The following is a 14,815-nucleotide window of genomic DNA, read 5'->3' as shown; positions in this document are numbered from 1 at the left end:
TTTCTACCCCCCACCCGCAAAAAAAAAAAAAATCTAAACAACTATTTCAATTGACTAAAGCACCTATAGACAAACAGTCAGCAAAAAATAAAACCAAGCAAAAAAAGGGAGGTAAAAACTCAGGGGTGATAAAAGGTGCAGAGACTTACAAGCTTATTACTCAAACGCAAAACCAACAAAATCTGGAAACTCTCTTTAAAAAATTGCCCAGAAAAATGGATAACATCGAGCTGCACTTAATGTCGGAAATCAAATTAGTCCAAAAGGATGTTACCTATTTAGCAGACGTGGTTACAGAATTACTACCATTTAAATCATCGAATAATAAGGTACCCATTGTAACAAAGTTAGTCTAGAAGCCAACTGAAGGACTAGGTAATTCAATAACCGCTGGTAAAAATAACCAGAGGTCGATACTCCCAGTACTCCTTTCGAAGGAATGCCCAACAACTCAACTTGTGCGTGAACCAAGGGCTAATAAGGCAAGGATAACTAACTCTCCCAGGAAGACAAATGCAAACCAGATGAATAAAATGAGCAGGACCCCACAACCTACGGATATTATTGAGGACACATTACATCTTCCCCCCTAGGGTACTCCATACGTTATCATTCTGAAAAGTGTTCCAAAACTGATGGATAATAATACAGAATCGTATGAGACATTGAAAAATCAAGTTGTAAATTGGCTTTCTGCAAAGTCTAAGTATAGCACTAACTTATTACAACAGAATATCATAATGATAAGAAGAGTGAACTGGGTGGGCAATTCTAGTAAATCATGCCTGGGAGACTGTGTGGTTGTGAATTTTCGTAGTCGGGAGCTGGTGGGGGACCTGATGGAAGTTTTAACAATCAAATTTACTGAGCCTTTTTTTCAACAGGATAATTATATAATTGCCGTCCCCCACTGTTTTTTCTATAAGCCCAGAAAAGTGTACACATAGTAAAGCGATCATACCCTTCAGGTATGACCCAATTTCGAATGCCCCTTCATGCAACAAGTATGCCCCCCTTAGAAGTTGTAGTGAAATTGATTGACATGGGGAGGATGTCGGCGGGGCACTAGCTTGTAACAAGGAGTATAGTTATACTCGTAATATAATAAATGTAGCTCCCAGCGCACCAATACATAAGTCTTTAGCCATTATTTCCTGGGACGTGGCTGGGGTAAAAAATAAGTTAAACGATGGAGGACGGATAAAAATAATAGATGATTGTGCTTTAATTTTGATGCAGGAAACCTGGTCCACTGAGCCCTTCTTTATCAATGGCTTCCAAACGATTTGGTCACAGGCTATCCCGTCTAGATTGGGGAGAGCTAAGGGAGGTTTAGCTACCTTAATTTCAGTAACCTCATCTTTAACACTAGGGAAAGCCTACTCCGCGTCTCAGTTTTATCAGTTTTTATATCTTCATTCAGAGGGGAAACAGCCTATTATTGTAGTAAACTTTTATAATAATATTTTTGATAATACAAGATTTAGGGTAATCAAACACTAGAAGAAGACTTGGATGCATTTTTAAAGGGGGTGGGGGTGACTATATAGTCATTTGGGCTGGCGATTTTAATTGGGACAAATGTGGAATTTTAGCGGGAGAACAATGTGGTTATTGAGACCGGATTCCTCACTTCCTACATGATACTTACGGGGAAGCAATTAACATCGCTAGTTAAGAAATATAATGAAAAAGAATTCCTAGTAGACACAAAGGAAAGTTTCAATTCTATTAAGGACAAGGAGGTGAGGATTATGCTCTACTTTCTTTATTTTCCAACACCAGCAGTCTTCAACTTTACAAAACAAAACTCTTTTTCCCATGGAACATCGGGAAAGGACAGTCCCAGAGGTCAACCAATCAGCAGCTGTCTACGTCCTGAAAGGCCCGGGCTGCTGGGATATGTCCTCTTTCTTGACTGTGACCATCCAGCCGTCATCAAGTTCCACTAGTCCGTTTAAGCCGCCTCGGACCCTTTAAGAAAACCAAGGAGACCGAGATGAACCCGAACTTAACGACCACTAGGCTCAACAAACAACATGACACATGAGCAAGAGTCAAAGACTAGGAAAAGCACAGTGCCAATTGAACAGTAAAATTCAAGTGAAACAAGATTACATTTTAAAATGAGAACGGTGAGATACTTATAGCATACGGAGAACTGATCCATAAACAAGGGTGGGTGATGACTGAATCCTCAGGAAACACTGGGCGGGAATAATCCTCACCTCCATGTCCTTAACAGAATTGAAACTTTCCTTCGTGTTTACTAGGAATTTTTCATTCTATGGCAGGACCGGAGACGAGGATTATGCTCGTTAAAAGCTTGTCCACCACTAGGGAAGCCATGTCGACGACTGGTTTAAAATAGAATCTTTTAGACATCGAGTCCGATGCCCAGTCTGCGGCATTGATGATATATTCGAGGCGTGCCCCGAGAAGAAAGGCTTTGGAGGCCACAGCTCCTCACAGAGTGAGCGCCGAAGTGCGCAAAATCAATGCCAGCCTCCCGCATGACCCATCTGATTCTTCTTGCTATGGTGGGAGAAGAGACAGCCTTGAAGGGTTTCCTGAGGGAGATCAGCAGTTGGTTCACGCCATGGGGGCAATATTTATCTGTCATGCTCTCGTAAGCCTTGAGGAAACGCACCACATACAACTTAGGATGTTTATCAAAAGCCGGATAAGAAATCATCCTAGAATCCGACTTCGTGCGGCGGGAAATATGAAAAGTGACTCCCTGCGGGGTAAAAACCAGACCACGTAGATCTAGGGCTCTCACGTCAGAGACCCTCCGACAAGACATCAAGCATAGGAGCATGGCCAATTTCGCTGAGAGCTCCGCAATAGATATCGATTCGAATGCCAGGACTTAAAAAGGGATAACACCTTGTTGACGTCCCATAACTTAGAATATTTAGGCAAAGGTGGCAAGGATAAACGAATGCCTTGCATCAGTTTGCAGACAAAGGCGTGCTCCCCTACAGCGTTACCCTGCACCGGGTCACGGCCCGCTGAAATTGCCAATCTGTAAGAATTAGACGTGTGGTACGCTAAACTCTCCGTGGCCAAGGAGGCCAGGAAGTTCAAAATGTGGACCACCTCGCAGCCCACTGGATCCTGATCCCGGCCACGGCACCAACCCACCCATCTGGACCAAGCGGACTCGTATCGTTTGTTGGTGCCATCTGCCCACGCTGCTGCCTGGATGTTCTGAGCTTCTCCCGATAAGCCTTGGAGTCTCGAGCGTTGCCGGAAATCCGCCAAGCCATGAGGGGCATCCGGCTCTGCAGAACCAGGGGATGATGCTCTCCCTGGGGATCCTGAACAATCATCTGATCGCGGGGTAGAAGGATTGGAGAATCCCAAGAAAGTTCCAGAAGAACTGGAAACCATACTTGTGACTTCCAATAAGGCGTGATCAGCACTACCTTCGCCTGTTGCCTGCGGACCTGCGCCGAGAGACGCATTATCATAGCGAACAGGGGAAAGGCGTAACCCATCTCGGTCTAACAATCCTGAAGTTGGTGATCCAGGCAAGAGGCAAAGTGACCCACCGAGAAGGGGCCCTAAAAGGTGTGGAGTCTCTGTAAGACTCTGGAATCCAATTGCCAGAAGCTGACATGCGACCACACTCGGGAGTACCAGTCCGCTACCACATTGGATGCTCCCGAAAGGTACTCTGCTGTCACGGACACGTTGTTCTCCAGTCAAAAGGTCCAGAACTCCATGGCCATGTCCGCTAGCACCTTGGATTTCATGCCCCCTGGTGATTTATGTAGCGGACAGCTGACACATTGTTCATCTTGAGAAGCACATTGCAGCCGATTCTGTCCTTCGTCCAGCATTTGATGGCGAAGGAACCAGCTAAAAGTTCCAAGCAATTGATGTGAAGCTGTTGCTCGTCTGCGGACCACTTTCCTCCTGTAAAGGAGTCCCCGCAACGCGCTCCCCAGCCCAACCTGCTGGCGTCCGACTCTGACAATGTCCAGAACAGAGCCGAAAATGTGCCTCCCGTTCCAGGCCTCCATATGGTCCAGCCACCACTACATCTCTAAACTCACCTCGTCCGTGAGGGGTACCATCTCTGCATATAGCAGGCCCTTACTGAGGTGAGTGGCTTTGAGCCGTTGAAGGGCCCTGTAATGGAGAGGCCCCAGAAAGATGGCTTGTATGAGGACGATAGGAGACCCACCACCCTGGCAACCTGCCAGAGAGATGGTGGAGCGGGCTAGGATTTGCCTGAGTTCCCGTAGAATTTTGGAAACCTTCCTGTAGGGGAGACTCAATGTCTTGTTGACGGAGTCTATGACAAACCCGATAAACGTAGTCTGCTGGGCCGGGGTAAGGAGAGATTTCCTCTTGTTGATAACAAAGCCCAGGTTCTGCATCAGAGTCACAGTCATCTGCAGCTGGTCTGAAAGCATGGCTGGGGATTGAGCCAGAAGAAGAATGTCATCTAGATAAATAATGAGGCGGAAGCCTCGGGTTCTGAGATATTCTACTACCGGTTTGAGTACCTTGGTGAAACACCAAGGGGGGGGGGGGGAGGCCGACAGGCAGTGTCTTGAACTCGAAGACCTGTTCTCTCCACTGAGACTGAATGAAACTGTGGTGCGGAGGACAGATCGGGACGGATAAGTAAGCGTCTTTTAAGTTGAGCCGCACCATCCAATCGTCTGGGCGCAGGAGGTCGCGCAGCAGGTGGATCCCTTCCATTTTGAAATGGTGGTACACCAACCAGCTGTTGAACACCTTCAGGTTGATGACCGGGCGTTGGCCCTGTCAGTTTTGTCTACTAAGAAAATGTTCCTCAGAAACCCTCTTGGATGGAGGGAGGAGCATACTATCGCCCCTTTGTGGAGGAGGTCCTCAACCTCGTCATCTACCAATGCATTCTGGGCGGACGTTAAGACCAGGTGACGGGACTGGGACTCCTGTACCGGGGTCCCATAAAACTCTATGCAAAACCCTCTGACGGTCTGCAGAATCCAGGAGTCCGAAGTAATAGGCTTCCAATTGTGCACGAATAAAGCCAGTCTGCTCCCTACTGACAATTGGGGGTAAGGGAAGAGACTCACGTGCTTGGTTCTGGAAATGGCCTCTGCCTCTGGAACCCCTGCCTCTGTGGTTTCTCCTTGACTGGAAGAATTCCTGCTTGGGCTGGTCCTGCGCCTTCTTGAAGCCTTTGTTAGGGGCTTGAGTGTAGCAGCGGCCGGTCGAGCGCCCCCTGCCACGACCGAACCCAACAAAAAATGTTGGGAGGAACACCCGCTTGATAGAAGCCTGTGCCTTGTCTAGGGTGGTGAAGGTGGAAACAAACTTTGAGAGCTCCTTCACAAAAGGCTTTCCGAAGAGTCCACACTCCGCTACAGCCCCTGCCTCTGAGGAGGCCAAGTCCCCAAGTTTGGGGTCCACCTTAAGTAGAAAGGAGCGTCTCCTCTCTGCCGAGAGGGTGCAATTTGCATTACCCAGGAACACAATGGCAAGTTGGGCCAAGCCTGATACTGACTCCGGGGAGAGTGCGGTACCGGAAGCCTTAGACTCCTCCGCAAGATCCAACATTTTTGTAAGAGGGCCGCAAGCATCCAAAAGTTTGCCCTGACAAGCTTTCCAGGACCTATCGATCCCCGTCTTTGGGTCGCGAATGTACTTTTGAAGAAAGGTGTCCATTCTGTAATCTATTTCAGGGTTGACCGCCACCTTGCCCGGTAGGGCGTAGCGAGGGCATTCCGCCCTTAAACAGGCCCTAACCTCCTTTTTAGGGGCTTCCTCCGCAGCTAGCAACAAACTGCGCCACTTTGTATCCCAGGGTCCACTCTGAGGAACGAGGGTGCATGAGGTCCTCCGGGACAAGCATGTCCGGTGGAGACTCCGTTACACTCGTGGAAGGGCGCCAGGGCCTACAAGCGCCCGGATCCTCCAGAGATTCCATGGGGGAATCGTCGCCATAGTCATCCCCGCCCCGCGGGATACAGGGATCCCCTCCTCTACTGGACCAACTTGTCCCAGTGCAGGGCACGCCAAGAAGGCCTTTTTAGGGCGGTCAAACGCACCCAGATCTACTGCAGGGTCCTGCATTCTTTGAGGGGGGCGCTGGGAGGGGGGACAGTCCCCAGAAGTGGGTCTTGCTGCGTAAGAATAGGCAACCTGCATAATACGCCTCTCAAAAGGCCCCATAGCTGCAGCGACTGCGTGGTGGATGGAGGCGTCCACCGCGTCGCAAAAATCATCATCCAGGGGCAAAACCTGAACGGTCACCTAGTCTTCATAATCCCCTTCCATGGCACTTAAAGGCCGGTAAATGTTTCAGAAACTGAGGTCAGAAGAAAAAAAGGGGGGTTTGGAGAACCTGAGGCTCTCAAGATTTGGCAGGACAGAAAAAACCCTGAAGTTTGTTCTGCACAAGCACAAGGAATCAAGGGTAACCAACCCTTGGGGGCCCCACACCCACTACTCAAAGGGGCAATGCAGGAAATACATATATGCCTGGGCCGGGCCCCAGAAAAAAGGTATGACAGCCTTGATCAAACTGGGGAATTCCCCCGAGGATAACACTCTACAAACCCAGCAGGTGTCAGGCTGCAGCGTTACGGACCCAGGAAACCGGTCGTCTAGGCTTTCAGGCTGGCAGACTCGTTACTCGGCGGGGGACGCGCTGACAGGAAATCCTGACAAAAAAAGCATCACCGCCGAGCAACAAGATGCGAGATGTGCGCCCGCAGAGCCCGCTGAAGACAGCCGCGAAAGAAGCGATTAAAGACGCTCCCGCAGCCGGGTAAATGCGCGGCTAGAACACCGCTAGCAACAATAATAACAATGGCCAAGTGCATATATTAAGCAACAAACAGTAATGAAGAAAGCGCTCACGCTGCCACAAAAGCCATTACATATCTAAGTAAGATTGCAATATAATGCCACAAAACTTTAGAAAGGAAAAAGGAGACTTAACTGCTGGTGGAGCAGGAAAAGAAGAGGACGTATCCCAGCAGCCCCAGGCCTTTCAGGACGTAGACAGCTGCTGATTGGTTGACCTATGGGACTGTCCTTTCCTGCTGCTCCATGGGAAAGAGAGTTTTGTTTTGTAAAGTTGAAGACTGCTGGTGATGGAAAATAAAGAAAGTAGAGCATAATCCTCGCCTCCGGTCCTGCCATAGAATCTAGTAATTGTGGAACCGGACGAACTTGAGGGGGAGATAGCCACCAAAACATAGGGGATAGATCTGAATAGCTTTTTATTTCCGCAAGCCTGTTTAGTGACCACCACCCGCTAATTATGCATTTAAAGCTTAGCCTATCACGGCAAGAAAGGGAGAAGACAGTCGATATAAATACTGAGACTCAAGGTAACAACAGAGTCTCTATTAAATGGTCAGGTGTGAACCCAACTATATTTATGGATAACTTTATAGGGAAAATGCAAAAAGATATTAACACCTGTTTGGATAGATCCTCCCCAAACTCAGACATTGTAAGCGCCTTTTATAATATCACGTCTGAAAAATGCTGGTGACTTAAAATCGAAAATAAGGAAAAATTGTGATCGCAACCCGAGATGGTTTACCCAGGAGTGATCAAAGTTAATTAGGGAACTAAAAACAGCTTTTAAAACAAGGCCAGGGATAGTGTAAGGATAAGCAATCTAAGGAAAATATATAAAAACATTCTGAACCTACGGAAAAAAATCGAGATCCGTGAGAATGCTTGGGACAAACTAATCCAAGCTGCAGAGACACGTGATGCAGTTTTATTTTGGAAAACAATAGATCACCCTTTTTTCAAGGATAATGCTGTGGCTAAAATAGACACTATAGTCCCACCATACGACTCGATTAGTCACTTTGGAAGCATTTTCAATCCCGAAGCTGTTAATGTTACCAATTGTACTAACAGTAACCTTATTTTAGTGGAAACTGTCAAAACAGCTCTAATAACTCTAGATGAAATAAAAACTGCCATAAACAAAAGTGCAAATGGCAAAGCCATAGGGCCTGATTGGGTACCTATTGATGTTTTTAAACATAATATTGACTTTTGGTCACCTATTTTATTAAGTGTTTTAATGCCACTTTAGGAGGAGCGCTACCAGCATCATGGGTTGAAAGTGTAATAGTACCTATTTTTTAAAAAGGGGACAGAGGGAAAGCTAAATGCTACCGTCCCATATCTCTTCTTGATTCCACATCCAAATTGTTGGGCAGAATCATGTTGGGGAGACTAGAAAATTGGGCCACAGAGAATAACATCCTAACTGAGGCTCAGTATGGATTTAGAAGGGGTATTGGGACGGTGGAACAATGTGTAAACCTAGAGTTATTGATAGGAAAATATTACCTAGCAAAGGAAGGTCATTTACGCCTTTACTTTGTCGATCTAACTAGTACTTTCGACTTAGTCAATCACAGTAAATTGTGGCAAACACTGAAAGGACATAGAAATAGGACTGCGGTACAGCTAAAATATGGGGGCCATGTTGGAGAAAATGTCAAAATGGCTTATAAACATTGGAAAAGTCAAGTGGGTGCCATCTTAAAGAGTGTTGGATCACAACCATAAACAATAAGATAAAATGTTTGTAAATAGTCGGATAAACAATCCATCAAAATGAAAAAAAACAAATAATCATGGAAACACGGTTAACATTGAAAAATGGTATACAGGTGCCAGTGATACATGTAAACCCTGGATAAATTAAAGTTAACAGCTGTATTCCATTCCATCGTACAAACCATGAGGCATGAGTGTATCAAGTTTTTTGAGCCAATAACTTTCCTTCAGTAGGAGGTATTTTCGCTTGTCCCTCCCTTCCCTTGTATCAACTTTTCCTAAGATCATGAATTTCAACTGGTAGATGTTATGGCCAAATTCCAAGAAATGAGCTGTGATTACATTTCCGGTTCATATTCCTTATATTACTTTTATGTTCATTGCACCTGGTGTTCATTTTTCTTTCTGTCTTCCCAACATAAGCCATGCCCAACGCGCAGGAGGTAGACGACATTCAAAGAGTCACAATCAGCCGTAACTTTGAGCTGGATTCTGTTTATCTTTCTCGGATGGGAAATCTAATTCCTTTAATGATGCTGTTATTATTACAGTTAAGGAAAGGGACAGTTCCTTTATATGCCTGTTTTGTAATTTGAAAATGTTTTTGAGTCAATAGGTTTTTTACGTTCTTACTTCTTTTATATGCAAACAAGGGCTATTCAGAGAATATTCCCTTAAAATCTGGTTCAGTCTGTAACATAGGCCAGTGTTTTGATTACTTTTTTAAATTGTGTACTCAATGTTGAATGGTTGGTAGTAAGAACCGACCTTTTAGTTTGCTCTTTTTTGCATGACTGAGACAACAATTCTTGTTGCATTATTTTTTAACAACATTCCATAGCTTTATCGAATTTTTTTGTGTTGGTACACCCTGCTTTTGAATTTTTCCATCATGCGTTTCATTTGATCGTCCAGTGTGTTAGAACTGGAAACAATTCTTTTAACCCTAAGCAGCTGTGAATATGGTAAATGATTTTTTAAAGAATTTTGGTGGAAGCTGTTATAATGAAGTAAATTGTTCCGATCGGTTTCTTTTTTTGTACACGTCTGTGTCCAAATTGTTGTTCACCTTTAAGATCAGAATGTCCAAAATCTTTTTTGTGTTTTCATTAATCTCATGTGTAAATTGTATTCTCTCAATTATTGAATTTAGTTCATTCATAGCAAATGTCAGTTCTTCTTTGGATCCTTTCCATAAGGCAAAGATGTCGTCAATTTATCTCCCAAAAAGTATAAGGTTATTTTTCCAGGTTTGGTTTGTGAGAAATGACCAATTTCAAAGGTTTGGTTTGTGAGAATATGACCAATTTCAAATTTCTGCATGAACAAATTTGCGTACGAAGGAGCTGCACAATTGCCCATAGAAGTACCTGTGAGACATAAATGGAAATTGTTGTCCCAACAAAAAAAGCGGTGATTCAGTGTGAATTGTAAAAGTTCCATCAAATATAGTTTCAACTGATTGTCCAAGTCAGAATTTAATAAACTGTTTACATCGCTTCAAACCCTAAATTTTGAGGAACCGAAGTGTATAATGATTTTACATTGATTGTGCATAATAGGAAATGCTCATTTTTTATCATCCGAACTGTGTTTTGCTACATTAATCACAGGGATTCACCACGTTTTCAACGAGTGGTGTATATATATGTCTGAAATTAAAAAGCATTGATATGATTTCCTTTTCACCTGCACGTGGTTCATCATTCATTATTTTATTTGCAAGCTTTTACCCTGGGTGCACCATTCTCGTGAATTAGCTGTTTATTCAGTTGGCTTGACACTTTGGACTTGGTTTTCAACGTACAGTGTTTACATGTGTCTGAAATTAAGAAATATTGACGTGATTTTTTTTCGTTCAGTAGGCTTGACACTTTTGACTCGGCTTCTTTTTCTTTTGGTTTTATCTTTGACAAAATCGGTTGACAACTTTTTACCTCAAGTAGAGACGTCATTATGATTATAAAGCCATGGACATCATTAATTTTGGTTTGTTGGTTGGTATTCGATTTGACCTGCATTAATCATTTTTTTGCAGATTCATTATTCCCTTTCATTTGTGAATGAAACAACGAGTTCTACTTGTTATGAATGACACAACACTATGTTGAGAAGAAGGAAGATTACCCAACACCACGATTGGATAAACTAAATTCATTGACTTATAAGGGACAAATGTGTCAAGAGTAATTTATAATTGGATTCAATCCCCTTGCTTGGGATCTAGAGGCAGTGAAATGGGGACGCTCCCCAGTGTGGGAACGCTACTGGTGATACTTGTCTGTTAAAATCTGCGATCCGAGAATGATACCCTGCTGGATGCCACACTTTGAGTATGATTTAAGCTACATTTCGAAGGAATTTAGAAAGGAGTGCGTGATCCACACATTTGATTCTTCATATTTATAATCTTCTCAATGTTGAAGGACTCAAACAAAAACAAACTACAGGAAGAAAAGAGATCCCTCCTGCTGCTCCTCTTTTGTCAGGAAAGTTAGTAATACATTCCTTTCCACTGTGCCATGGATCTAGAGCTACCTCCATTTGTTGGTTTCGGCTTTATTAATACCAAAAAGCAACTGACTACTCTAAAACAGAAAAAAAAAAAATTTGCAATGCAACAGGTCTCGCATTTACGTGAGTTTGAGCTATCTGCATTGTAAATTACAATGTCTTTTATTTATGTTTTGGCTTTTAAAACAAATAAAAGGCATTGTTATTTGCAATGCTAGTAGCATAAACTCTCACAAATGCGAGACCTATTGCATTGCAAATGCTTGTTGCTCCATAGAGTGTAGACAAAGCCCTTTCCACAGTCCGCTATTGGAGATGTTAATATTATCTGCCTAGAGAGGAAGCTGAAGGCAGGACTTGGGATGGGCAGCTAACTACGTGCAAGTACACACCTGCGCATAACAAAAGGGCCATTAGCATTTCAAGATTGCAGTGCGCCGCCGGAATCTCATGAAGCCAGTTTACGCTGCAGACTGGGAATTGGGCCCTGTAGCAAGGAAAACACCTTTGCGAAACGAGCATCAGGTGCCTCTGCTCTGAGACCCTGGCTGCAGCAAGGATGGGGTTAAGACGTACAAGAAGAGGCACACTGCTCGTAGCCTCCACCTCAGAGCGAGTTTACATTTAAAGCAATAAGACAACATGTGCAATTTGAAATTGTGTATAGCAAATGTAAAGGTATCCGTGTTTTCTAGTTCTAGTTGTAAATTCACAAACAATTCCTTCTATAGTTACAGTTGTCTCGGGCGTTTTTACTCAGTAAAAGGGACAAATATTTTTCAGACCCCTTCAAAAGCGAACACATATTTTGTAGCGTTTTCAAAAGATTCTCACATTGACGGTAATTAGAGATCTGGCATACGGAATATGCGATGAGGTAGAAATGGTGAAATCTAGTGCGATATGGGAGAGAATGGGATGACTTGCACCCCACATTTTTACAGAGAAAAGCATAGTTGAGATTTATGAGGGTGAAGTGTCTTCTGTCCCCATGGATGCAAGGTCAACAGGCAGTAATAAATAAAGATCCCTGCACAGCAGACAATATAGAGAACGGCCAAACTTATTCAAATAATTTTGAGCTGGAGCCTTTCAATTTGCAAAGCAGGCTGCAACAATAACTTTCAGAGTATGCAACATGTGGAATTTATCCAAGCTAATACGAAACGGCCTAGGGCACGGAGAGATGGGGTGAACGAGAAAGAAAGAGACATAGAGAGAGGGAAACAAAGAGAAATAAGCCATAGAGAGATACATACAAAGTCAGAGAAAAAGAGAGGGGATGCTGAGAAAGACAGCAAGTGGCAGAGAAAAGTAAGGGGGAGTGAGAGAGAGAGACAGAAAAGAATAACAAGCTGTCGCCATTGTGAAACAAGCAGGAAGTTGGATAAGGGAGGGGGTGGCAAATGGTGTGCACTTTCGCGGCCGCTTTGAAGTTCTCAGTGGCCGCGCGGCTCACTGAGAACATCAAAGCGGCCGCGAAATGATCACGCGGGCTGCCAAATGGTGCGCGCGCCCGGCGCACATGCACTGTAGTTGGCAGCCTGAAAGCACTGGTTTGCACTTCCAAATCCCCCTTTTACAAAAGCTCTCGCGAGAGCAGCGCTAAAGCGCTGGCTCAGGCGAGACCTAAAAAGAATTAACCTTACAAATCTTTGCAGGCATTGAGTATTAGAATGCATCTATTAAGCTGTTGAAAAGAGTGAGGCCTTTCAAGTCTATTCAGAGTGCTTAAGTTTGGAACGTTTTAAGTAGATGTAGAAAAAAATGAAAATAAAATAGACTGATCACATTTTTAGAACCATCTAATTTTACACAAAAATATATCAACAAAGGGATTTGGGGATTCAAGGAGGCTTGTGAGTCTATAGAAATTCCAGTTTACATACCGGATAATACTTCAGATACCAAATTAAGGTAATTGAAAATGCTAGTCTCACCTTGTGAGGCATTGTTATAACTGTCCTGGGCTTGATAAGAATGCTGCTGATTAGATGAATTTTGTTGTTGGCGATAATTTGATTGCTGACCATATGAACCTTGCAAGGAAAGAGTAACAATGCATCATTCTACAGTATACAAAGCAACAGTTTTTCAAGAATAAAATTTATAGGTCCAGACTAAATTGAACGTGTCACTTACTACAGCCACAGAAAACAGATACATAGGGTGCAGGATGAAAAAGGAAAATACATTTATCTGTAAGATAAGGTTACTTACATGTAATTCTAGTTCTGTATTGTGGGGATAGTTACTTACTTCGGTAGCACTCTTTTTGGTAGAGACTATGTAGCCGCATATTACCCATCTTTTGAATATTCTCCAGGCACCAGACTAGATCCAGCAACTTTTCAGCTGTATCTCTGCACACTGGTAGGTGGTGCTGTGTATCTCCAAACTGATGCTGTAGATGTACAGAGCTTATATATGCGTCACTCCCTTGTGCTGACATCAGTTACTTCCGAGACTGTCAAGGCCCACAGACGCAGAGCCCCAAAAGCAACTTGGTGTGTCCAGTGTGCAGACTCCTAGACGTTGGATCCTATTAATTAATTTCGGCTCACTTGCTATAACTACCCAGATGACACACAAACACTTCTTAAACTAGAAAGCTCCAAAGACATTGGAGATGCAAAAATCTGCAGATGGCTCAGAGCCGTTGATCAGTGGATGAAATGAAGCACTCTCAAATCGAATGCGTCCAAAACTGAAATACTCTCATGAGCCGATTGGACAAATTATGACCCATTCTGTGCCCAGCCTGACGATCTGGGATCACCTCCTAAAGTAAGGAACCATAGACTAACCATGGACTCCAGGCTATCAATGAATGCCCAAGTGGGTAAGTTAGCAAGATCAAGCTTCATTGCTATGAAAACTCTGACGCATCTTCTCCCACCTAGCATTTCCACACAAGGTTGATGCTACTATCTCTCTTGTACTGTCCAAACTGAACTACGCACACGGCCTCTACCACGGTTTATCCCTATCAATTATTCACTGAAAAAAACAAAGGTTAAAGTAACGTTCTAGTTAGGTAATTATGTCAGTGACAACATTAACGATTTGAGAAAAGAAAAAAAAAGAAGCCACAGCAGAGAAAACTATAACTTGCACCCCCGCCATGCACTGCTTATGTCCTCACATATCACTTATGACATGTTCTATGGCATCATTTTTGACATCACTGATGACATCTCAAACTAGCTAGCACTTCAGGACAGGGGACTAAGGCCCAGAGTCCTGTAATAGCTGTCAGCAAAATTTTTCTGATGTTGCTGGCAGTCAGAGTGCTCACTCCTGCGGAAATCCGACTCCTGCGGAAGCAAATTGGCCAAAGGGGAAAAAAGTTCCCTAGACCAATCAAAAAGCTCCATTTTTAAATTGGCACTTAATTTTTTTTTTTTTAACTACTGGATGGATGTACACTGCATCTCAAAAAGCACAATCTGCGGACCAAGATCTAGCTTCCGGACAAATTAGGTGCAATTCCGTTCAGCAGTTTTTGCATTTTGGGACCCTCTCTTTTTCTCAGCCCCTGTTTGACGAATTACCCTGAAACTTTCCATGCACAAACTAGTCAAAAAGTAGCACAGTTTGGGAATGTTTTGTGGAGTCTCATCAAACGGGGACAAAGTTATAGGCAACAAAAAACAAAAACAAGCATTTGCAATGCATTAGGTCTCGCATTTACGCGAGTTTGAGCTATTGACATTGCAAATAACAATGCCTATTGGCATTGTCATTTACAATG

The 14,815-nt window shown here is 43.7% G+C and overlaps 1 protein-coding gene across 4 annotated transcripts in view; it reads right to left on the bottom strand.

The window, feature by feature from the left end:
* TAF15 (TATA-box binding protein associated factor 15) overlaps window positions 1-14,815 on the bottom strand; it is a 481,601-nt gene that overhangs the window by 318,032 nt on the left and 148,754 nt on the right. For all 4 annotated transcript variants that reach the window (XM_085649621.1, XM_085649623.1, XM_085649622.1 and 1 more), the window contains one exon: window positions 13,002-13,100. In XM_085649621.1, coding sequence (XP_085505747.1) covers window positions 13,002-13,100 — 99 coding nt within the window. The remainder of the gene's footprint in view (window positions 1-13,001; window positions 13,101-14,815) is intronic.

Source organism: Triturus cristatus, chromosome 3_2 (genome assembly GCF_964204655.1).
Source record: "Triturus cristatus chromosome 3_2, aTriCri1.1, whole genome shotgun sequence".
Lineage (NCBI taxonomy): Eukaryota > Metazoa > Chordata > Amphibia > Caudata > Salamandridae > Triturus > Triturus cristatus.
This window is presented reverse-complemented; position numbering and strand designations above follow the sequence as displayed.